This window comes from Chiloscyllium punctatum, chromosome 4, assembly GCF_047496795.1.
Source record: "Chiloscyllium punctatum isolate Juve2018m chromosome 4, sChiPun1.3, whole genome shotgun sequence".
Classification (NCBI taxonomy): domain Eukaryota; kingdom Metazoa; phylum Chordata; class Chondrichthyes; order Orectolobiformes; family Hemiscylliidae; genus Chiloscyllium; species Chiloscyllium punctatum.
This window is the reverse complement of record NC_092742.1, coordinates 46,611,929-46,638,790: the sequence shown is the minus strand read 5'-3', so window position 1 is coordinate 46,638,790 and position 26,862 is coordinate 46,611,929. Positions and strand designations below refer to the sequence as shown.

Sequence of the window (26,862 nt, the reverse complement as noted above, 5' to 3'; positions counted from 1 at the left end):
AGGTACTTTTGGTGATCAACAACCTGTGAAACAGAAACCCTAAGTAGAAGACAGAAGAAGATATAAAAAGATGATTTGATAGCTGGCTGGTTTTGAAATTTGAATTTTCTGGTAAATCTTAATCGGGGGTTTTATCAGACCAGTATTAAAGAAGGGAAAGTAATAGATAGGTTAGAGAGAGGGGTTGTAAATTGTTAGTTAATTATTCTCTGTTAAACTTTAAAAAAATAAAGTTGTTCATATTTACTTTAAATAGTGACCTTTGGGATAGTGCTAGCCTCTCAAATTTTCACAATTACAGCATGGGGTGAAGATTTTCTGTGTGTCAGGTTTAAATTAGTAGAGGGGTTCACCCTGTGTTGTAACATGCTAGAGATCTCTTTGTCACTTTACAAACTTAGTGGCTGCCATCACTTAGTTTCATGAGGAGACTGTCTCTGAAAATACATTGATAAAATTCAGGTTGGTCCCTAGAAATGCTTTAAAGAAGACTCTTAGCTAGCAAGGATTTTCTTGCTATGAATCATCTTCAGCTTGCATCAATTGTTCTTACTTCAAGTGTTTCTTCTTTAACCCTTAGAGATAACATTCTGTACTTGTTACAGGTGAAAAGGTAATTTCCTGCAGGATGATAGGGGAGATATGGATGTGATCCTTGATAAATAAGAAAGTTTATACATTCTGAAGGATTTTGTTTCAACACTACAATGCAAATGTAAAAGACAATGTAAAATGTATTGATCCAAATGATCACAGAATTGAAGGACTAATAATGGCCCCTAGATGTAAGTTTTCAGCTGAACAAATAAAGATATTAAAAATTGTGTCATTCTAAAGAAGAACTCCACTATTGTCAGATTTGAGCAAAAGACTGAGCAGTAGTTTAGAATTATATTAAAGAACGTGAGGTGACTTGACTACAATATTTGTAAAAATACAGTGCTTTAGTGCATTATACATGGAGAAGAATTTATTTTCTGGTATTTGAATTACATGAGTGGTAAAACTTAGCAAAAAGGTTTGATCTTCCATTTCACTAGTTTTGATTTATGTCAATCCATGTGTATACTATTCTTAGTTGCTAGTGGACTAAACAGCAACATACTTGGACGGAATCATTGGTGTAAAATACAAGGAATTTATAGCTAATAGGCTGATAGACATTGTATATATGTGTATATATTTATGTGCATATTTGTCAGTGAGTAAACTGATATGTGACATTTCAGAAATACATTTTAGTTTCTTTTCCTTTAATGAAGAGTTGTGAACCTGAAATGTTGACAACTTACATTGATTTGTAACTCCTGGCTCATTACAGAACATTAAAAAAATGAAAAAAAAACTGTATAACAGTATGATACTGCCCGCAAACTAAGTTACATTATTTACATTCCAAAGGACAGTGCTGATAGTTTGGAAAAAAAACAAAAACTGCATACTTAAATGAATATTGTCCCATACTGCCAAATGTTAAATTACAGACTCAAGACATTTTTACTTAGCTAGTATGTGTGGAGGACAGACTGTATTCTTATTAACAATAATTACAGCTAAATAAAGTACGGCTGAACAAAACTGTTTCCAATCTAAGCTTTACTGTAAAGAAACTCAAACAATAAACATATAATTTTAAGTCCTAATTGATTAAGGAACAGTCTTAGATGGTGATATTTTCTACAATAAAGAGATCCTAAGTGTGGTTTAGCATCTGTGATCTACAGTACTTAAATCATTTCCAAATCACAGCACCCCTGGCTTAACACAGGTAATTTATATCATCACAGGCCTAAATACAGCTGAAAGGTTTCTTCCATTAGCAGAATTTCTTGCTTTATAATATATTTTACAGAAACAACTAGCTCATAGGTACACACCTCCATTGTCAGAAGGCCATTAAACACAACTGATGGAAAATGAGTTTATTTGTTTCTTACAATTCATTGTCTTTGAAAAGCTAAGCACCTGAATCAGTACTAACAGTGGAAGATATACAGGTTTGAAAACAGGTCTCTCATTCAACAACATTTTAAAGAGAAGGATTTTGTTGGAACTTTTTTTTGTACATACAGGGATCATACCTACACAGGATGAATCATTTCCAGTTTGTTTTACAAGCAACTGACTCTAAGCCAATTATAAACGTGAAGTAACTGAGATGAAGGGGCAAGCTGTTCAGTTATTAGGATACTGACTGCTGTAGTGCACTTTTATAAAAAGAAAATCTATTCTTTGATCAACTTCCCCATCCCCTCAGCAGCTTGTGAATTTCCACTGTTTTATAATACCATGATCTGAAACTGCAGTAGTTATTGCGTAAGCATTATCCTATACATTTTCTTCAATAAATTTCCACCAGTGTTCAGAAAAAAACACTCATGAAATGTCGCCTGAAACTACAGCTTAGCCATATTTTACAGCCTTAATTCATTGGCAATTTTGGAAGCAATATTTTTAAAAGCTATGGATGTTCCTGATATTCGCTTAAAACGAACTCCATTAAGTGACAGTCTTGGCAGTTTGCAGACCTCCATCTCCCATTGTACAAGGTTTTCTGCATGACCATCGCCATGGACACAAAAGAGCAAGAAACGCTCACGCTGTTCATAATCACAATTGTTTGCATCAAGAACCTTTCGGATCTCTCTCATCATGTCATTGGGATCCATGGAGCTGGTCGTTTTCATACTCCAGGTAAATCGGAGTGAACGGGGCTTTGCTTCTTTGATTTCGTCTTTTTGATCCCCAGATACATTGCGACTGCAGGAAACGAAAAGAAAATTCAGCAGCCAAATAATAAAACATGGAACTACACACTGCTGCTTCTATTTTTGTTCTCTGTTTTATAAATACATGCAGTCTGCCAAAAAGCATGCATGAAGTAGAACCTGTGTTGTTAGTTAGTTTCTCAATCTCTGCAGTGTGATATTTCTGAAAAATAATTTACCTGATCTCTTAAAACATGAACAGATACTTTATTTAACATGAAACTGAAATTTTAATTATGCTTTATTAATTTAGCATAATCTGCAATGTTACCTTTGGATTGCTGCATTTTTACTGCAAAAAGATTTTGGATAAATATTAAAAGTGGTGACATAACCTAAAGTCAGTGATCTGAGCATGCAAAAGCTAAGTGACGTGAGCCCAACTCAACGATCATCTGACACTACTTGAGCTCTGTGCGAGAATGTCAAACGCCAAAATGATGCAATGCCAATTTTATAAAAACTGCTGCAGCCATGGGAATATTATCAAACTTAGCATGGTGTGATTTTCCTGGGACAAAAAGTGAATGCTGCTTGCACATCCTAACATTAAAACATGAGGAAATGAATTCAAACGAAATACTTAGACGTGGAGCTATCTCTGCAGGATTGCAATGTAGAAACGTGTAACAAACTGCACACTTCAATCTGCAGATGCCCATCTTGGTTTTTATATATGCAGTATATCACCAATGTTTAATTTGCTAATGTAAAATTTAATGCAAAATCTCAGATTCATGTATAAAAAAATGGAATGCAGTTCTGCATCAATTGATTTGTAATATCCAACTGTCAACCAATAACCTTTCCAAACAAGTAACATTTTAGTTCTTTGTGTAAAGATTTTAAAAGCAAAAAATGACTAATCAGCTGTGCCCATAAGGTGGAATTGTGTTCTGAGTCACAGGTAAAACATATTAAAAAAAAAACTAGAAAGTTAGATGGAGCAAAAATTACATTAGCAAGTTTCAAATAGCAGTAAAATAAGGGCTTTTAATAATAAGATAAAGTTCCAAAATAATCTTTTTATCGTCACCATCGAAAATGTACAGAAACCCATAATAATCTTAGAACCTCTCCAAACCAAATTGTTGAGAAAGTCATAGAGATGTCAATTTTCATTTCAGGGATTCACCCTTTCTTAGCAAACATCAAAAGAATGGTATAAAGATAGTGTTAGGAAGAGAAAGTGAGGACTGCAGATGCTGGAGATCAGAGCTGAAAATATGTTGCTGGAAAAGCGCAGCAGGTCAGGCAGCATCCAAGGAGCAGGAGAATCGACGTTTCAGGCATGAGCCCTTCTTCAGAGCTGATTCCTGAAGAAGGACTCATGCTCGATACGTTGATTCTCCTGCTCCTTGGATGCTGCTTGACCTGCTGCGCTTTTCCAGCAACACATTTTCAGCTCAGATAAAGATAGTGTTAGTCAAGTGTGCAAGAATTTAACAAGCGAAAATTGTGCACCCTTCTTGCAGAGCACCCTTCTAGCCTTCCCACTGTTCATCCAGCTTACTCAAGCCTTACTTAGGGTTTCAGTTTGTAGAATTAAGTGGAACTGAGGTGAAGTGCCTACATGCTGGTGGCAAATCCACTTTTCAACATGTTGTTGAAAATCTAAGTTTGCTAGTCACTTGCTAATACTGCAATGGAGCAAGGCTTGACCGGTTTGACTCAGGTATTGGGCATTAGGTATGCATAGAGAAGATTCACTTGACTCCAATCTCCCATTGGCAGACAAGTCCTTGCTCCAAATTTCTCACTATCCTCCAAGGAGGATTGCTGGTTAGTGATCAGAAAACTGAAAATCGTGGTTTGAGCCCTTGTTCGGCAACCAACAAGTACCATAAACTGCTCCCAAACAGTAGTGATTCAGTATCGAGTCCACAGCGAGCAGTATACAGCTAATTAGGGGATGCATTACAATTGCTTGCTTTTTTCTGCAATCTAATTAGGTATGCATAAAATTCTGGATATATGACTGTGTTTAGGTCAAACTGTCAAGCAGCTAATGATCAATCTCCAATTTCATCCTCAACTATCTAGGGATAAGCACTCCTGTCTCACAACGCCAGGGACCAAGGTTAAATTCCAGCCTCGATTCCAGTCTATGTGGAGCTTGCACATTCTCCCCTTTCTGGTATGGGTTTCCTCCGGGGTGCTGGTTTTCTCCCACAGTGCAAGTTAGGTGAATTGGCCATGGTGATATTGTCTCTAGTATTCAGGGATGTATAGGCTCAGTGGATTAGCCATGGGCAGATGTGGGGTTACAGGATATGGTGGGGGTCTGGGTGGGATGCTCTTCAGAGTGTCGGCGTGGACCAAATGGGCTGAATGGCCTCTTTCTGCACTGCTGCAATTCTATTTAATAAACACTTACATTCATATGATGGAAGGACCTATTGTAATATTATAACAGATAGCTTGATGTTCTCAGCAGGCAAATCCTATGCCATGTACCATAAGAGTATTTTCAAAAATTAAATTTACGTCTTTCTGATTATTGCGTTGGCTGCATCCATCATGCAGTTATCTCACCTCTTGCTTATTTTTCACAGAAAATTTAACCTACTTTCTGTAAAAGAATTTTACAATGTATGTTGTGGGAGTGCTTGTTCTTTCTTGATCAATAAAAAGCTTATACATAAGATCAAAACTAATCAGCATCAGGATAAAGGTTTTCAAAATGGAAAACAGTATTTGGACAACTATATTGTTGGCGCATACATTGCCTAATATAGCATTGGTCAGCTGTACAGTTCTGCTACCCTTCCATAGTTTAAATACAAGTTTTTATACTTCATGCTCATTAGCATGATTGAAACATTACCATTTCTCTTTGAATAGATTGGCTCAGCGAGCCTCTCCCTTTTGAAATTGGCTAATTTGGTATAGGTTCCTGATAGCAAATGGATGAAAGACAACTTTCATCCGAAAAAATCAACCTAAAGTGAATTTGAATCTTGGGCTCAAGTGCTAAAAGGGACCCAAATTTTGGGCCAAAAGTATTAAACAAATTAACCAATGTTAACAATAAAATATTTAAAACCTACTGAGAGAACTATATTGTAATTTCAAAAGCTCTGTTGTTATTCTTACAATATTGCATATTACTATATATCAAATCTGAAACAACATTTCAACAACTTTATCAAAAGTATCGACACTCCCTGATATTATGTTTTCCAGGAATGAGACTACAAAACATTTTTGGTGGCGCAATATTTGGTCGCATTGACATAAACCTACTAAACATACAAGCATTCTCACCTTGAGCCCTCAAATCTCCCGTTTCTCTCAGGTTCAGTTGGGACCCTCAATGAAAGCAATCCGAAAGCACAAGGAATTAAAGAAAGAAGAAAATTCTTAAGCTTGTGTTATATAACCTACTGGACACAAGGACTAACCAATTCATCACTTATGTTGATGCAGACAGAAACATGCATTTCCTTACAATGGCAGAAGATTTTATCTAATTGCACTTTTATCATGAGCAGAGGCCACTTACAACAAAAGAAACCTTCTGAACTGTTTTCTACAAACCTCTACTGGTGTGGTTTGAAGAAGAAGTAATCATGTTTGTGTTTTGTAGGAAAGATGGTCTAAGGTAAACAAAATTGATGGGACTGTAAGTCTAAAATATTTGGACAGTAATTCATTGCTTAAAGTCCTTGCTGCATTTCTGCAAAGTGCAATGCTAAATGAAACACAAAGCAAATCAGATTTTCCGAGCAGAACCAATGTAAAAATCTGTAGTTAAGTTTTAGAAGATCTTTCCTGTCAGAAGAAAAAGCATTAAGATATAATATCGCTTTTCAGTTGAACAAATATGTATTCATACATTTCTACTCTTGCAAATGAAATAATATTTAAAATAATATAAATTTTAAAAAATAGACACAACATGCTAACTCTTTGTATAAAAATTAAATCCTGCTGGCCATGTCTTCCTGATCCTCCTGCTTGCTGACCCCCACCTCCCCAATCAACCCCATCCCTGGTTCTCTTTCGCCCACCATCTCCCACCTGTTTGATGTCTGAGATCTTGAGTGAGACAGTGAGAGGAGCTGCAAATAGGAATGTTAGGGGAAAAAACGATGAGCAGGGAGGTGATGAGCAAGATGATCAGTGAGCAAAACGGGCACCAAACAGGAGAGAGGCGGGAAGTGTGAGGGCTGTAGTCTTAATGCAGAACTGGAGGAAATCCCAGAAAGTGGGACAAAAAGTTGTCGATGATGGGTCAGGGAATGATGAATTTTGCAGCTAGAGTGCAGAAACAAAGTTACAGAGATGACCAGAAGCAATGCTGCATATACAAAATCATATTTGAGATTTGAACTTTCGTCACTGGGAAGTTGAGAGTAATGCTGGGCAGGGAACACGGTCAAGGATCACTTGCTTTTTATAATGGAAAAAAGTTGGGTCAAAGAGATTACAAGAATTCTGGTTTGACCAAAAAAAATTTTTACTTCTTCCACCTGTTGAAAAAGTAACCTATTTTAACAGACTTCTTGTCCACGTATGCTTGTAGAAGCATTGCTTTGACTTAGCACATAATTTAGAAGTTGGTACACCAAGAATAATATATTTGTATAGCTTCCAATCATACACACAGCATGCAAACAAATAACCTGTACAATTCAAAACTACACAATAGTGAGAAGTTTACTTAAGGTGAGCACCGGTAAAGTGCAAGAGAAGATAAAAGATCAAAGACACAAAACAAACTCGGTAGTTCTAATTAAAGCTTAAAACACATGCAAAACACTAATCGTTCAGGAACTAATTTTCTCTAAAAATCCATAGATTTCAAGGTAATGCATCACTCATATGGTGCTTCATTTCCAAAGTCTCCTCTTGAAAAATAAGCATGGATAAAAATGAATCAAAACATGTTGGTTCCAAAGTAAACTATTAAATCTTGGATATTTGGATTTCAGTGGTTTTAACACAGGAAATGAGAAAGAAATATAATTTTCCCAATGTCACTCAAATAATCCTTTCTGTAAATCATAACAACACGTCAGGAATTAAGACAATCACGGCAAATTCATTATTTGCTAATGTACAACTAACATGTTAAAACTTGATTTGCCATAGCAATGAAAAAGTTGCTGTAAAAAACCTGTTGCCTGATCTGTATGGTAATTAACTTAGAAGTCATCAGATCCAATGACATAATCTGTGCAACAACATATTATCCCAAATCCTCTCCATCCAAGCACAATGTTGAAATGAAAGCCCTGTTTCCAATATCTAATGTCACTATTATTCTTAACATTAAATAGAACCGGCTGCCAAAGCCAAACACAATTAAAACTCAAAGTTTAGAAGTCTAATAATTTTATCTAATTATGCACTTGGCTACTTTTAATTGATTGAATACAGTCATCTCAGAACTTAATAAGATAGTAATGTAAACAGAATACTTCTTGGAAAACTAGCTCAAATTTAATTAGAATTAAATAATACTATAAAATCTCTCAGATATCTTGCGGTCTCAGGGTACTATACAATCAAATCAATGACTAGGCTAATTAGATTTCTGCATACACTGAGATTCCATTTAAAATGACAAAATGCTTATTTTATCTGTGAAATCAACATGGTAAGATAAAATTATTTCAAAGCCTTTACCACTGAGATTTAGTGAGTAAATTTACACAAAGAATGAGGAATTCCCCCAGCTTTTTATGAAAAGACATTACAAGCCTTACTCTTTGTAACATCATCAGCAGCATCTTTTCTATCAGTAAAGCAACAGACAAAACTTTGCTACGGAGGTCGAGATGAAACTTGCTAACAAGCAGCCCCTGTAATCCAAATTTTAATTTGCCACATTCTAGGTTGGAACAAGAAAAGGATCATTTGATTTTAAAGCAATGTGGATTAATGTTATAGTGTGGAATTTCTGAAGTGTAATTTGGCTTGCACTTTTAACCTAAATACATTTTCAACAGGCTTAAATGAATACCATTTGTCAATGATCTTTTGAGGGAAGTGCATGTTATTATTTTTAAGAAAGGATACACTGTAGTCAATGCACAGGCTCATAGATAAAAATGCAAGGATTGCTGATATTCCTATAGACTCAATAAATCTGCACTGCAACTTAATATTATATTTGAATGCCAAAACTAATTTGAGAAACAAAAAAAAAATTTCAGGACATCCCACATACTCAGCCGATCTGAAATAGTCCATTCAATGATAAGATTTCTGTGTACTTCACAGTCATTTATTATTTCACATATGCAAGTCACTGAAAAACACAATGGAGTAGTCACCAGTTTTACACTGGGAAAATAGGAAATCTAAATCTTAACAGAAAACAAAAACTGAGATGAGTCATAAAGCCTGAAGTTCCTGTACAGTTTCTAGATGCACACAGCTACCTGTTTTACACGCAAAGTTGTTGCTTAATTTTGTGCTAACAATTTTCAAGTCACTTGATAGGTTACAGTATTTTTTTTCCTTCCAAAACAGATTACATGGGTCAGATTCTCTTCCAGTGCATGCATGGTAGAAGCGCATTTTTATAAGGAAACTAAAAGTAGACTCCTTAAATAAACACAGATTTCAGAAAGATTCCCTTAATAATTATAGAGTAATAGGAGATGTACAGCTTGGAAACAAACCCTTTGGACCAGATATCCTAAATAAATCTAGTCCCATTTGCCAGCATTTGGCCTATATCCCTCTAAACACTTCCTATTCATATAGGAAGGAACACATCCTTCCAATCTTTTAAATATTGTAATTGCACATCTCCACCAATTCTGGCAGCTCATTCCATACACGTACCACCCTCTGCGTGAAAAAAAAATGCCCCTTAGGTCCCTTTTATACTTTTCCCCTTTCACCTTAAACATATGCCCTCTAGTTTTGGATTCCCCCACCCCAGGTAAAAGATCTTATTTGTTTACCCTACCAGAGCCCTTCATGATTTAATAAACCTCTATAAAGGTCACCCCTCAGCCTCCAGGGAAAATAATCCCAGACAATTCAGCCTCTCCTGGTAGCTCAAAACCCCCAACCCTGACAATATCCTTGTAAACCTTTTCTGAGCCTTTTCAAGTTTCACAACATCCCACCCAAAGCAGGGAGACCAGAATTGCATGCAGTATTCCAAAAGTGGCCTAACCAATATCCTCTACAGCTGCAACATGACCACCCAACTCCTATGCTTAATGCACTGACCAATAGAGGCAAGCACACCAAATACCTTTTTCACTACCCTATCTACCATGAAGTTATTACTCAATTGCATTGAACTTACATTTCAATTAACAGCCGAACATAGACATCTTCCTTTAGTCCACATTCAGGACTAATAGTTTTTAAAATGTGCCAACAAACAATATATTGGAAGTTACATGGCTTCTCAACAGAGAAACATTCAATTCATCCTAAAGTGATATGTCAGCAAGGGAGAATTCCAGCTCTTTAAAACACGTCAAGGCTTTCAAATGTAAATGTTGTGATTATGTGTTAAATCTAACTGTTACAATATTCTAAAGCATAAATTTCTTAGTACTGTCTAAAACATTTCAATATAAATTACAGTGTCTAAAGTACTGATCTTTGACTTACTACTGTAAGTATTTTAATAGACAGTGGAAAAGTCCTTTGGATCTGAGATCTGGAAGAAAAAAGGAATTCTAAACGTAAAGAGTTTTATAAGTGTGCAAAGAAAGTATTTCAGAAATAAATGTCAAGAGGAGGAAAGATTTAGAGGCTGAAGACTTACTAACAGTCTTTGATCCTTGTGGAGGAGTATTTGCGGGCACTGATTTGTTCGAAGTCTGCCGTTTTGATGGGTCAATAGTGACCCTGAGAAGAGGAAAAATGTTGGAGAATTAAACTGCACATATAGATCAATCTACATATAGTCTGACATATGTTAGCACATTAAGTGCTGATGCTCCCACTTTGTTACCTACAACTGTAGCAACTTAGAACAAAATTAGAATAACAATTAACTCAACTTTCTCATCACTGACCAAAGATGAACACAACTACATAACTGCACTCTACCTCAGTAGCATCAAACTACTCATAACTAAATAATTGAGACAGAGAATATTAGGATAAATTCTACAGTTGCATGAAATGCATTGTACACATATTTAGCTATATATGATATACATGGTATAAAGAACATGGTGAGCCAATATGTGCATAAATCATTAAAGATGGAAAAACAGATGGAGGCGGTGGTTAATAAAGCACAAAATATTCAAGGATACATTTACAGCGGCATAGCATAAATGGGATGCTGAACCTATATAAAGATAGTTATACCACAAATTAAATACCCAGTTCTGGGTGCCAAATTTAGAAAGGATGTGATGTTTGGAAAGTGTGTGAGGGGTTTACAAAAATGGTTCCAAGGATGAGAAACTTCTGTCATGAAGATAGACTGGAAAAGTTGACACTGTTTCCTTGGAGAGGAGATTAGGTTGAAGTTGTCAAAATCATGAGAGGTCTGGACAGTGCAGACAGGCAGAAACTGTTCCTGCTCCTGCTCATAAGCAAGTCAAGAGTAACACAGCAATGCTATGATGATTTGCAAAAGAAGTCACTAATATGAGAAGGAACTTTTTCACACAGTTACTGGCTTGAATCTGCAATGTAATGTCTGGAAGTGTAGTGGAGGCAGATTCAATTGAGGCATTAAAGGTGGCAATAGTTGATTATTTAAATACAAACATAGAAGATTACAGGGAGCAGGTGGCAAAACAACACAAAGTCATTATATCATTTTGGAAACCTGATGTAGACATGTAACATTTTTAATGATTCTGCCATCAAGTGCAAATGATGATACAATTTTATCTTCATCCTTATAGAAAAGTTCAGAATTTTGCATACTGTTATTACTTTTCAACTCATTTGCATTTCACTCAGAACTTCTACTACCTCTCTGCCTCACTTTCATTTTAAATGGTTGAAAGGCAACGGATACCACCAAAAAACAGATTAACTAGTCGATGATTTCAGTGATGTTTGTGAGAAAATTGCCTAAATTTAAAATAATAAGACTGTGAAATAGTTTGGAGTATCCTGAGGACATGTGAAGTATTATATAAATACATTCCTTTTCCTTCCTTGTGGAAGACACGGTGTTTGATTGATTTTAAAAGAAACAAATACTTGATATGTGGGCACTGCCAACTAGGTCAGCATTTACTGCCCATCTTTACTTGCCTTGAGAAGAAAGTAATTGAACTCTTTAGTGGTTTGACGTAATTGAGTTTAACACTAGAATACTTAAGAATGCAGCCATGTTTGCATGGAATTGGATTTAAATATAGGTCAGAATGGATAAGGATGGTACACAATATGAAACAATATGAAAATATTGATACAATATGAAAATTTGATCATTTTCATTAATACAAGCCATTTCCATGATTTAAAAAAAAAATATGAATTCACATTCTCAACTGCCCTGATGAATTGGAACACATTATCTGGATTGCTCCTCAAAACAGTGGGGTGAGCTATGTTGGAATGCATGTATTTATATGAACTACATTAATGAGTTTTATCAGCATCAATCCTTTCCACTTTAGTACTTCTTTAAAACAGTAATAGCATCTAACTACTTTTTGTTGTTGGAGGGTATGGAAGGCTGACGGTTCTTGGCATAATGATGTAGGCTTTCAATTCTAATCAGTGGAATAACAATGAACGAAATAATTTACTGTCAGGTAAGAAATATTTGTATTGAAAACTAAATAATGGACACAACTGCAATATTTTGAAAGAGATTACCCAAATTTGCAGATGTTTTGCTGGTTCTAAGTCATTAAAAAAGAACAGACATATTTTAGAAACATTAAAAATTGGTTGCATATAATTTTTAGCATATTGTATAAGCTATTTCAAGGTACTGAGTCTATGATGGCAAAAACCTATTAAAATATTTAACATTTGATAGGATGACATATAATTTGCAAACCAGGATTGTTTTTTCCAAAGCAGAAAGGGATGGACAGGAGAATTTTTTTTAAACAAACTACAGATTGTAACAATTTAACAAATCTGATTTTTTGGGAGTGTGGAGAGGGAAGTAATGAGAAAAGAATCATGTGCTCAAAGTGGAAGATGAATATCCTAGAAAAGGCAGATATTTCCTATTTGTGTACTGTGTACTTTCCAGCACTCCGCAGAGCAACATGACCAGATATAGCATTGACTCCTCTCTTCAAAATACTCTAACCATGGACCATATCCCCATTTTCAAAATATAACCTTCTACTGTATCCGTTTCATTCTTTTTACTTTACATACCAGCTATTCTGAGTCAGGAGTCAAATTATGAGTAGTGCAGGGTAATGGAGTATAACAGGTTGGAATCGCTAAACTTATTTCCCTTGGGAAGTTAAGGGGGAGAGATTTTAGTGGAGAGACAGACTTTCAACTGATTAGTTTAGCCTAAATGTGTAAAGTGAAAATATAGTATAATAAGGGATTCAAATAATGGCAGCTAAACTTGCTGACGACACAAGGATAGGTAGGAAAGCGAGTTGTATAGAGGACATAAGGAGTCTATAAAGGAATATGAAATGTGTTAAGTGAGTGTGCAAAGATGAGAGAAATGGACTGCAATGTAGGAGTGTGTGAAATTGTCCATTTTGGCAGAAAGAATAAAGAAGAAGCAAGTTATCTAATTGGTAAAAGGTTGCAGTACTCTGAGATGCAGATAGATCTAGGTGTCCTTGTGCAAGAATCACAGGAAGTTAGTATGCCAGTTTAGCAAGTATTCAGGTAAGCCAAGAGAATGTCATGGTTTATTGGGAAGGAAATTGCATGCAAGAGTAGGGAGGTTATGCTTCAGATATACAAGACATTGATGAAACCTCATCTGGAGGACTGTGTACAATGCTGGTCACTATACATATGGAAGGATGTTATAGCAGTTATGAATGTTTACAAGACCAATACCTGGAATGAGTGAATTGACCTATGATAAAAGATTAGCTTTGATGAGTCAGAGGTGACTTAATTAAAACATAAAAGATTTTGAGGGGACTTGACCAGGTTGTTGTTGAAAGAATGCTTCCTCTTGTGGGAGAATCTACAACTAGGGGATGACAGTTTAAAAGGGGGGGGGGGGGGAAGGAAGGGAGGAACAAGGAAACACATTTTCTGAGGGTTGAGTGCCTTTAGAATTCCCTTCCTTTAAAGAAAGCTGATGCTTAATCTTTACATGTTTTTAAGCTGGAGGTAGACAGATTTTTGAACACCAAAGGGTTGAAAATTTATTGGACGTATGCAAGTGTTAAGGTTAAAATCAGATCAGCAAGGATTTTAACGAATAGTAGAGCAGGCTCAAAAGGCCAACTGCACTTTTATTCACTCATGGGATGTGGACTTTGCTATCTGACCAGTGTTTATTGTCCATTCCTAGTTGCCCTCAAGGTGGTGGTGGTGGTGAGTTGCCATGCTTTAGGGTGATTCCCTTCTGGAGGGAATTCCAGGATTTTGAACCAGTGATAGCAAAGGAATGACAATGATTTCCAAGTCAGAACGGTGAGTAACTTGGAAGGGAACTTCCAGTGGTGGTGTTTCCATGTATCTGCTGCCCTTCTTATTCTAGCTGGAAGTGGTTGCGTGTTTGGAAGGTACTGTCTAAGGATCTTTGGTGAATTTCTGCAGTGCATCTTATAGGTAGTATACACTGCTGCTACTCCTGAGCATTGGTGGTAGATGCACTGCCCATCAAGTGGGATGCTTTGTTCTGGATTGTGTTAAGCTACTTGAGTGTTGCACCATCAAGCAAGTGTGGAGTATTTCATCACACTTTTGTAGATTTTTAAAAAATCATTTACAGGATGAGGGCATCACTGGCTCGGCCAGCATTCATTGTCCATCTCTAATCGCCCAGAGGGCAGCTAAGAGTCAATCACATTGCCTTGGGTCTGAAGTCACATATAAACTAGACCAGGTAACGGTGGTAATTTCCTTCCCTAAAACATGTTAGTGAAGTAGATGAGTTTTTCCAGCAATTGACAATTGTTTCAAGGTCATCATTAGACTCTTAATTCTAGATTTTTTAAAAATTGAATTCAAATTCCACTTTCTACCATAGAGGCAATCGAACCCGGATTTCGGGAACATTACCTGGGTCACTGGATTAAGAACTCAGCAATCGTTTCATGAGGCCAATGCCTTCCTGAGATAGTGGGCAGGCTTTGGGGAGTCAAGAGAGGAGTTACTCACCATTATATTCCTAGCCTCTGACCTGCTCGTGTAATAACCAATTTTATGTGGCGGTGCAGTGAATTTCTGATCAATGGTAACTCCAACGATTTTGATTGTAGGGTTTTCAATGATGGTAACACTATTGAATGTCAAGGGGTGTGGTCAGATTGTCTCTTATTGGAGACAGTCATTGCCTGGCATTTGTGTGGCGCAAATGTTACTTTCCACTTGACAGCCCAGCTTGGATGTTGCCCAGATCTTGTTACATTTGAATATGGACTTCTTCAGTATTTGAAGAGTGGCAAATGGTGCTGAACATTGAGCAATCATCAGCGAACATCCCCATTTGTGACTTTATGATGGAGGGAAGGTCATTAATGAAACAGCTGAAGATGGTTGAACCTAGGACATTACCCTCAGGAACTCCTGCAACTATGTCCTGTAGCTAAAATGACTATCCTCCAACAACAAACCACAACTTGCAACTGTGTGCCAGGTATGATATCAACCAGCAGAGACTTTGCCCTATTGCCCATTAATTCCAGTTTTGCTAGGGCTCCTTGATGGCACACAATTGAATGTGACATGGATTTCAAGTGCTGTCACTCTCACCTCACCTCGAGAATTCAGCCCTTTTGTTTCCGTTTGTCCAAACCTGTAATGAGGTCAAGAGTTGAGTGATCCTGGAGGATCCCAAACGGGAAGTCACCAAGCAGGTTATTACTGGTCAGGTGCTGCTTGATAGCACAGTTAATGACATCTTCCACCACTTTATTGATGATCAAGAGTAAACTGGTGGTAGCAATTGGCCAGGTTGGATTTGTATACAGGACACACTTGGGCAATTCTTCATATTGTCTGGTGATCCCAGTGTTGTAACTGCACTGGAACATCTTGGCCAGGGGTGTGGCAAGTTCTAAAGCACAAGTTTTCAGTACTTTTGCTGGAATGTTGTCAGGGCCCATAGCCTTTGTGCAATCCATTGCCTCTAACCATGTCTTAATATCACTTGGAGTAAATCATAGGATCATCAAAATGGCTAAAGACTGGGATCTATAATACTGGGAACGTTTCAGGGGACTAAAGTGGATTATCCATTTGACAGTTCTGTAAATACTTCAGCCCCATCTTTTGCATCAATGAGTTGTGATATTCCATAATTGGAGGGTGAGGATATTTGTAGAACCACTTCCTCCAGTGAATTTAATTGTCCACTAGCACTCACGACAATGTGTGGAAAGACTGTAGAGCTTAGATCTGATCTATTAGATGTGTGATTGCTTAGCTCTGTTGTTCACTTGCTGATTATGGCCTACTCTTGTTCCTTGTTTGTATGTTCATAATGTAAAAAATATTCTTCAATGTATTGTTTTGCCTCATGTTTGGACTTCTAAATTTTAATGTATCAAGAAAATGAAATTAATTGTGGAAATGCACATTTTACTGAAGTATGCAAAAAATTACATTGTGTTTTAGAAAGTACAATTTACAAAAATACTGAAAATTTGAAGGTTATTTATGAAATTCTATAGTGACTTAGATGCAAGAGACAGGGATATAAAGAAATTCCTAATGCTGATGAACAAGAGTCTAGTCATTGGCTATAATGCTCTTAAGATTCCCGCCTCAGGCGACTGACTGTGTGGAGTTTGCACGTTCTCCCCATGTCTGTGTGGGTTTCCTCTGGGTGCTCCGGTTTCCTCCCACAGTCACAAAGATGTGCAGGTCAGATGAATTGGCCATGCCAAATTGCCCGTAGTGTTAGGTGAGGGATAATTGTAGGGGTATGGGTGGGTTGCGCTTCGGCGGGTCGGTGTGGACTTGTTGGGCCGAAGGGCCTGTTTCCACATTGTAATGTAATCTAATCTACTTTGGTCACCTTGAGAAAAGCTAACTCCCAAAATTTAAATATGAAAAATGCTAGTTCCCTTATTTTGTCAGTTCTAAGAAATTTTGGTCAGTGATAATGAAATAGTTTGTAGCGATTAAATAATATTTTTTTAAAATTTTGAGCATTAAAACATTATGGATATTTCTTCCAATGAAAGCAGACATGTTCTGAAATGTAGCTCTGACTGGTCTGTAAATCACTGAATCTGGATATTTTATAAATTGTTGACAGGTGATTAGGTTGGAGCAAGAATGGATGGGATCCTCCAGGGTCAGTCTTGTTGGGAATCTGGAACACATTGTCTGTAAGGGTGTAGAGACAGAACTCTCATAATATTTTAGAAGCATTTTAGATGTACACTTGTGATGTCAAGGCATACAAGGCTATGGACCAAGAGCTGGAAAACAGGATTAGAACAATTACGTGTTTGTTTTGACTACTGCAGACTTGATGGGTCAAAAGACCTTTTTCTGTGTTTTAGGTCTCTGACTATGACAACACATTATGTTCTGAAGGGAGACAGGGAAAAAATAACATTCCCTTAAGGTTCTAGTATTGAAGGGAACTAACAAAGAGCACCTTGTCACTTGATTCTTGATCCAAGAGCTAAAATGACAACTGATCAGACAGGTGATGATCTGTAGAGTAAATATATATTTACAGATGTTATATTTATTTACAGTGAAATGTTACAAGTGCCACCCGTGTCCTCGGAAGAACCTGAATCTCATCTTGAGAAGGCCTAGCATCTGTTCCAAAATGGACATGGCGAGAAAAAAATTGGCTGCAATAAATCTACATGCCATCAGTCAGGGGTGTGTGCAATGAAGTCATCAGCAAAAAGGATAGGCCTGTCCTTCGAGCAGCCATCCTTTTATAGTATTCCGCCCTTTGAAATAAGCAGGAATCAGACAGCTAACAAAGACATGGGTATCATAGCAGATTCTAGAGTACCTGTCAAAGAGCTTCAAGATGTGATAGCTATGATCAAAGATATCTTAGACATTGACCTATTAATGAATTCAGATGCACTATGACATGACATTCTCAACATGATGTATATACAGTCTATAGCACTGAGTCTGGGGAAAGTCAGTTATATTGACAAGGCCTACCTCTTGGGCTGTACCACTGACCTCACTACAAGAAAATAAGATGAAGAGGTGTGATCTTGCACAAAATGCCTCAGTAACAAGCCTTAACAGCCTTATGGGCAGAACGGTGGTACAGTGGTTAGTATTGTTGCCTCACGAGAATGAGGGTAGGTCCGATCAAGGACAGTAGTGGGAGACTGTGTATTGAGTTGGAAGAGATAGGAGAGGTCTTGAATGAGTACTTTTCTTCACTATTTACAAATGAGAGAGACCGTATTGTTGAAGAGGAGAGTATGAAACAGACTGGTAAGCTAGACGAAATACTTGTTAGGAAGGAAGATGTGTTGGGCATTTTGAAAAACTTGAGGATAGACAAGTCCCTCGGGCCTGACGGGATATATCCTAGGATTATGTGGGAAGCAAGAGAGGAAATTGCAGAGCCGTTGACAATGATCTTTTCGTGTTCACTGTTAACGGGGGTGGTACCAGGAGACTGGAGAGTGGCGAATGTTGTGCCCCTGTTCAAAAAAGGGAATAAGGATAACCCCAGGAATTACAGGCCAGTTAGTCTTACTTCGGTGGCAGGCAAAGTAATGGAAAGGGTACTGGGGGATAGGATTTATGAGTACCTGGAAAGACACTGCTTGATTAGGGACAGCCAGCAGATTTGAGAGGGGTAGGTCTTGCCTTACAAGTCTAATTGAATTCTTTGAGGAGGTGACCAAGCATGTGGATGAGGGTAGAGCAGTGGACGTAGTGTACATGGATTTTAGTAAGGCATTTGATAAGGTTCCCCATGGTAGGCTTATGCGCAAAGTCAGGAGGCATGGGATAGTGGGAAATTTGGCCAGTTGGATAGAGAACTGGCTAACCGGTCGAAGTCAGAGAGTGGCGGTAGATGGTAAATATTCAGCCTGGAGCCCAGTTACAAGTGGAGTTCTGCAGGGATCAGTTCTGGGTCCTCTGCTGTTTGTAATGTTTATTAATGACTTGGAAGAGGGAGTCGAAGGGTAGGTCAGTAAATTTGCAGACGATACGAAGATTGGTGGAGTTGTGGATAGTGAGGAGGGCTGTTGTCGGCTGCAAAGGGACTTAGATATGATGCAGAGCTGGGCTGAGGAGTGGCAGATGGAGTTCAACCCTATCAAGTGTGAGGTTGTCCATTTTGGAAGGACAAATAAGAATGTGGAATACAGGGTTAACAGTAGGGTTCTTAGTAAGGTGGAGGAGCAGAGGGATCTCGGGGTCTATGTTCATAGATCTTTGAAAGTTGCCACTCAGGTGGATAGAGCTTGTAAGAATGCCTATGGTGTATTAGCGTTCATTAGCAGAGGGACTGAATTCAAGAGTCGTGAGGTGATGTTGCAGCTGTACAAAACCTTGGTAAGGCCACATTTGGAGTACTGTGTGCAGTTCTGGTCGCCTCACTTTAGGAAAGATGTGGAAGCTTTGGAGAGGGTGCAGAGGAGATTTACCAGGATGTTGCCTGGAATGGAGAATAGGTCGTACAAGGAAAGTTTGAGAGTGCTAGGCCTTTTCTCATTGGAACGGCGAAGGATGAGGGGTGACTTGATAGAGGTTTATAAGGTGATCAGGGGAATAGACAGAGTAGACAGTCAGAGACTTTTTCCCCGGGTATAAGGGGACATAAATTTAAGGTGAAGGGTGGAAGGTATGGGGGGATGTCAGGGGTAGGTTCTTTACCCAGAGTGTGGTGGGGGCATGGAATGCGCTGCCTGTGGGAGTGGCAGAGTTAGAATCATTGGTGACCTTTAAGCGGCAATTGGATAGGTACATGGATAGGTGCTTAAGCTCGGACAAATGTTCGGCACAACATTGTGGGCCGAAGGGCCTGTTCTGTGCTGTATTGTTCTATGTTCTCACAGCACCAGAGACCTGGGTTCAATTCCCGCCTCAGGCGACTGGCTGTGTGGAGTTTGCACATTCTCCCAGTGTCTGCATGGGTTTTCTCCGGGTGCTCCAGTTTCCTCCAACAGTCCAAAAATGTGCAGGTTAGGTAAATTGGCCAGGCTAAATTGCCTGTAGTGTTAGGTGAAGGGGTAAAATGTAGGGGAGTGGGTCTGGGTGGGTTGCGCTTCGGCAGGTCAGTGTGGACTTGTTGGGCTGAAGGGCCTGTTTCCATACTGTAAGTAATCTAATCTAAAACACTTTTGTGGGTTGAGGACTGGGAGATTACACACATATTTCCAGTGGATCTTTGGAAGCAGCCAGTCACAAAAAGAAGAGGAGCAGTTGTTATCTTGATAACCATCAGTCACCACTCTCCATATTATAAAACCTGTTACACTGTCCTGGGACACTGTTATTCAGTGGCAGCCCCATTACTTGCTCATGTAGAAGAAACAGCAGTGAGGGTAACAGATTTTGGGCTTCCTAACCCCTTCTGCATTGTCAGAGAACCTTCAACCATGAATCTCCATGCAGAGGTTGTTTAGCACCACCTGAGGCTAGTGCTGAGCTTGCTGATGCCTTTGTTTCTCCTCAATTTCTCTACATCATCTCTGTATTACTACAACAGCAATGATAACAGCTGAGGTTGCTGGATCTATTTCTGATGGGTACAATGAACCTTTGGGGTGGGTGGGGGGTGGAACAAGTATCAGAAGCAAAACAGCTTCTCCATGGTGTGACTTGTCAGCAGTGGCAGAAGACAAATGAGACCTCAAAAAAATAAGACATGAAAGCTTCTGACAAGGAGGGTCATGAGATGCCGCTACATGGATGTCTGACATATTAGACCTTATTTTATACATAAGTCCATGTTCTCACATACTTACAGTTTAATTTGAGAGCTGAACATCTCTATGCCCTTGCACAGACCAAGAAACTTTTGAGAATGGTCAACTGCAGGTGGCACTTTAAAGGTCAGCTGTGAAAAGTCAGCTTTTGTCACAGAGTTTACTACAATTAATTTGTAATGATCAATGACATGGTCAGGATTGCTTGTGACCAGGACATGCAATATAGATTGTTGGTCAATGAATGAGTTCCATGTGCAGATTAATTTAATGACAGGTACATTTAAGCTCAAGTTTATTGGTCTTGATTAAGAGCCCTACCTACACGTAAAGCCTGCTCCACGAAACAAACCTAGTCTGGGTGTATTGGCAGTCATTTTTTTTTTATCATTAATCAAATCTCAACAGTGAAATAATGTTGGAAGAGTTCGGGCTCCTGAGAATGAGTTTTATGATCTGACTGATATTCTAGATATTGGAACTTTCATGTTCCAATCTGGATAGCAATTCTTGTCAACTCCGACATTATGGCCTTTTTAAAACAATTAATATTACTCTATTTCCATCCCCTCTTCTCCCTAAGCCCTAGGCGTACTCCCAAGACATTCACAACATTGTTATCCACTGGCCTCTATCGAAGCCAGGATGCTGGTAACTTTCAAACATGCCCATTCCCACACTCTCCTGTTAGTTAGCATACTACATTGGTTTCCATCCTTGTATCTGGAGTCGCCTATTGAATATTAATTGGTCCTCTGTATGCTAGTCTACTAGCTCTAATCCATACCCTTGAATTTCCAATATAGCATGCACTGCCCATTGATAACTTCCCTTGACTTTCACGAGCCAAACCCCAGGATCAACCATGGCCAATCCCCAGCTTTACCTGGGAGGACAGCCCCATCTGTGGATGACCCAGCCCCAATTGTTATCTATTCAGCTCCCCAACTGACTTACTGGTAATCCCTACACTGGTTGCACTTGACTTGCAAGATTCATCATGGTCTAATCCTCTGGACCCCGATTGCCACAGGTGAACAGTTGCCTCCTTATTCCCGCTTTTCTTTGAAAATAGCAGGTCATTCCAGAGGTGTGGGATGACTGAAACACCACCTGAATGAACTACTCCAAAATATACCCACAGGAAAATGAGAATCAAGCATAAGGGATCTAACCAAGAGCCTTTTGCTATTCTTTACTTCTTCATACTTTCTGTTTTTAATCCATGTTGCAGGCTAACTAGACAATTATGTAAATTTCACATTTACAAATCACATATCTGAAAGTCCAATCAATTTATATCCAATAAAATTACCTTATGTATCAACTCAGTTAACCCCTCAAAGAATTCCAATACAATTGTGAAGCATCACCTACTTCACAATGGTTTTTACTTAGTGATGCATTACAGTTTTTTTACATTATATAATTCTCATAGTATCAAGAGACTAAAGTGCTCCAATGAAGACCACAAAGACTGTGGTATTCCTCATAAAAATGCAGATCTTTTACAAAGTATCAATACAATTGCTTGATGCTACATATTCTAAAACCAGTTGCAATGCAGAAATGATACGTTTTGCAAAGTCCTTTAATCACTTAAATTAATCCATTAAATATAGCCCATCGTTAAAGCATATCCTTCTGACCCAAGGGTTCCATGACTCTATGACACAATCAGGACAATAACACCTGGAAAAGGCAGCCAAGATATGTATTAATAACTACTGTTTTTTTTAAAAAAAGTGTTTCTTGTCCATATAAAATACAGAAAATTTGAAGTTTCTGTAGTAATGACAGTTTCAGAAAGCATATGTATGTTTTAATAGAGCATGATGTTAGCCCTGAGCTGGAATGCTGCAGGCTTAAGTTGCATCTTCTAATTTTACTAAAACCTGTTTAAAATTTCAATCTTAGGAAGAAAAAAAATGACTCGACATAATAAAAGATTTCACAGAGACACATAGAGACTGTACACCACCCTCATTGTAGAAAGGGAATGAGTTAGATGGAGTCCTCCTACTCAAAGAAAAGCCTTCATAAAAGGGAAAAGCTCCTTAATCTAATATAAAGATCTTTTCCATAAGATATGGCAAATCAGCTCTGTTCTGAAAAAGATATTTCGAAGAAAGCATTATGCCATTTGCCACAGAAATCCAAATTGTTCCGCACTATTTGAATCCTAAATCATACTTCTAGCAAGAGAACTGCAATCAGGGAATTTGCTTCCCCAGCCCAACACTTTTTACATAACAAATGCTATTTTCAAAGTTTATAGTTGCTTTATAGCATGCTTTTTTTCCAACTAAGGAAACTTTAACATACACCCCAATCATGCTTGGTGTATTAGTAAAATAATGAAATGATCCCATCAAATATTTGGTTAATTGTAATGAATCTGACATGACAGTAAGTAGTTAGCATGCACAGCTGTAGATATGTTTAAAACAACCAGATTAGAACACTTCCCATCATCATTAATGGTTTAATAGTATACAATCTCCCAGGTAAGCCATGGGTAACCTTTTTATATAAGCAGGAAGTCATTGAGTTATCAAGGTTGTGAAACCAGGTTTCTGGTAATATTGCAGATCAAACCAATTATATTTTAAATCCTACCTTTTGGAAAACCTGAAAGACATGTTTCTAAATTAAAAAAAAAATGAGAAGCAAAAAATGTAAATAAAGCCCATATATGTTATACAAAAAATTGCATGTTTGATGGCTGTCACACAGTACTGATAAGAAAGATGTATGAGGAGAGGACATACCAAAATGACAATGCGCACGAGGCCTCGCTACAGCTGAAATTCCGAGTCCAGTCACAAAGAAATTTCTGACTGACCCAACAAACCAGTCAGGACCAGTTCAATTCTATTTGTTAAGATATATTTCTTGACCATAAATAACTCAGATCAAATTTGTGGCATGTAATATGACTCGATAACTGTGACAGGTGAAAGATGCAACAGTTCAAATATACCCACAATCATATGGACACATTAATTAAAACCCAACAGAGGAGACCTATTTTCATATTGTGCAAATTTTCTTCTGAAAGTCCTCCAAGATTACATGCATCAGTCATAAATAGTTTCTTGCAACTTCTATTTTATAAATGTCACCTTGGAAGATAGCTAAAAATGTAATACAAAGTAACTCATCCCAACAAAGAGGATATTCAAAATAACCTCCAGTATAGCTTTGAATTTCTCCAAATCATTTTGTTTTATTTATTCTATGTTGAGTTATATCACCAGGCAGAATATCTACTTCTGAATCTTATTTTCGTTGGACAGTTAAGAATACTTCACTATGATTCAGGGGGTATGTATCTTTTTTTTCTAACTTAAACGTATGCCTGCTTACATTGGTTTCCTGTCAAGAAAGCTTTATTGTATAATAATGGAAACTGAGATTGTACTTGCTCATAATTAATTCAAAAGGTACAAAAAATGATTAATAGGAGTTAAAAAAAATTGGAATTCAAAAGCAGCTTATTTTGTATTTAGGCCTGAGCACATATAAACATATTCAAAGACTAGAGTACCTATAAACCATAGTACAATAGAGCTTGAAAAATATTTATCAAATCACCCATTCAAGTTATTATGGTTTTTAAAGTTTACAGCAATGCAACAAAATATTATAATAGTGACCATAAAGCACATCTTGAGGTGCAAAAATAATTACAAACATACACATCTAGTTTGTTCTGCAATAATAAAAATCATTATGAAACTAATTGCATCTAAGCAGCAACTTGACACAGTATCAGCTTAATCCAGTGGTGCTCCTTCTGCTTCTGACTCAGATGGTTGTGGGGTTAAAAGGTCCAGGTCAAGGAATTTGAATACACAATGCCTAAATTGACACTTCAGTGCAGTACTGAAAGAGAGCTGTAATGTCACAAATTCCCATCTTAGGAGGAAACTTTGAACCAAAACCTATAATGTAGGGTAGCTTCTCTGAAATTCTAGCATACAGTTATTCTTCAATCACCAACATCAAAAATAGAAAATTATCTCAGGTGAGAATGCATTCAATTAAAGTATGGCCACAAAGTGTCATGTGAAGGGGAGATTTGAAAGGCTAAAGGGAAAATACAAGGGAATAGTGTAGGGTAATGATAAATAGAGTCTGACAGGAAAGTTGAGAGCACAGAAACACAAGTGTGCACCAGCAGAGGAAGCAGAAGCAGTTGAAGCTGTGTATTTTACTTGATCATAGCATTCATAATAGGATGAATGAATTCTTAACACAAATAGAAATAAATGAGCATGATATAAAAACTCATTACAAAGACGTGGTTGACAAGACTGGACTTGAATATTAAAGTGTATTTGACATTTTAAAAAATCATTTTGCATCTCTGGCGAGGCCAGTATTTATTGATCATCCTTAATTACTCAGAGGGCAGTAAAGAGTGAACCACATTGTGCCGGGCTGGAGTCACGTAGACTGCAGCAGTTCAAGGAGGCTGCTCTCACACCAATGTCCCACAATTGAATAAAATTGTAGAGCAGGCCAGATATGGATGGTGTATTTTCTTCCCTAGACAATCTAAGTTGAACTAGATGGGTTTTTTAAAATTACATGAGTAGCATTTAATTTCAGATTGTTTTATTAAATTCAAATTTCACCATTTGTCATAGTGATATTCAAAACTTTAACCAGGAATTCTGCATTACTAGTCCTATGACATTCTGGATTACTAGACCTATGACTACACCACTGTCTGCAGGGAAGGAAGAATGGAAAAGGAGGTGGGGTAGTTCTGTTAAAAGAGGATGAGACATTATTAAGAATAATCTTGGTTCAGAACGTCAAGGCATAATATCAGTTTGGGTGGAGATACAAAACAACAAAGGAAATAAGTCATTGGTGAGAGTTGTTTTATGCCCACTAGTACATACAACACAATAGGACAAGATTAACATCAAGAAACAACTGGGTCTTGGATGAAAAGTGCTGCAATAATTGTGGGTGACTTTAAGCCTTCACATTGTTTGGACTAGAGGATAGGCTCATAGTGTGTCTTCAAGACCGTTTTTTCCTACAATATGGTCTGGAACCGACCAGGACCAGACTATTTTGGATCTAATAATGTATAAAGAATCAACGTGAATGAAGGACCTTAAAGCAAAGTATCGTTTAGGCTGGAGTAAATATAACATGATAGAATTTTACATTGCTTGTGTGAGAGAAATGTATGTTCATAATTACACGTAAATAAAGGCAATTACAAGGTCTGAAGCAGAATGGGTAAATAGGTTAAAAAAGTCCAAGACAGTGGCAGACATTGAAATCTCAGTAAAGATATGTGCTATTGAGGAAGAAAAGCATACTGGCAGGCTTCAAAATCTATGGCTAACTAAGGAAGTTATGGGAGATATAAAATTGAAAGTGGTGTACAGTTCTGCAATGATTAGTGATGGGGCAGATGATTTGTAAATATTTTAGAAACATCAAAAGATGATCAAAAATTAATAGAGGAAGAAGTTGGAGTATAAGAGAAAACTAGCAATAAATTTAAACCACAGCCAGTAAAAGTCTACAACCATTCAAAAAGGAAAACAACAACTATTAGCAAACATGAGCATTTGTTCCATGGGGAAAGGCTGGAGAATTAATAATGGGAAACAAAGGAAATAGCATACATCTTGAACAAGTAGGTTATATGTATCTTAAAATGGTCAAAGAATTGATGAAATCAAGAAGCAAAATTGAGGGAGGAACTTGGAACTAACGATATTAGTATTACTTTGCCTCTAGTATAATAATGGGACTTATGGCTAACAAGTCCTTTGGAGCTGGGAGCCTTTATCCTAGAATATTAAAGTAATTGGTTAAATAGATAACGGAAGTATTAGTTGTAACCTTCCAAAATTCCCTACATTCTTCAAAGGTCCCAGCACGTTGGAAACCACAGAAAGAAACTATTCTATTTCTGAAAAGAGTAAAATAGAAAGCAAGAAACTAGTTGGTTCATCATCTGTCATGACAATGATAGAATCCATTATTAAAGAGGTAGCATAGGATATATAGAAAATCAAAATATAGTCAGGCAGAATCAACATGATTTTGTGAAAGGTTTATTGGAGTACTTTGAGTGTAACAAACAGGGCAAATAAAGGAGA

General features: G+C 37.5%; 1 protein-coding gene across 14 annotated transcripts in view; it reads right to left on the bottom strand.

Annotated features, from left to right (window-relative positions):
* Positions 1-1,232: 1,232 nt before the first annotated feature.
* mark3a (MAP/microtubule affinity-regulating kinase 3a) overlaps positions 1,233-26,862 on the bottom strand; it is a 178,308-nt gene continuing 152,678 nt past the window's right edge. For 4 of the 14 annotated variants that reach the window (XM_072568575.1, XM_072568570.1, XM_072568572.1 and 1 more), the window contains 3 exons: positions 23,342-23,368; positions 6,036-6,080; positions 1,233-2,760 (listed from right to left, as the gene is read on the bottom strand). In XM_072568575.1, the coding sequence (XP_072424676.1) occupies positions 2,415-2,760; positions 6,036-6,080; positions 23,342-23,368 (418 nt within the window). In that variant the 3' untranslated portion in view covers positions 1,233-2,414. Of the gene's footprint in view, positions 2,761-6,035; positions 6,081-10,511; positions 10,599-23,341; positions 23,369-26,862 lie in introns of all 14 variants that reach the window. The other 10 variants (XM_072568578.1, XM_072568583.1, XM_072568573.1 and 7 more) reach the window with 6 other exon arrangements.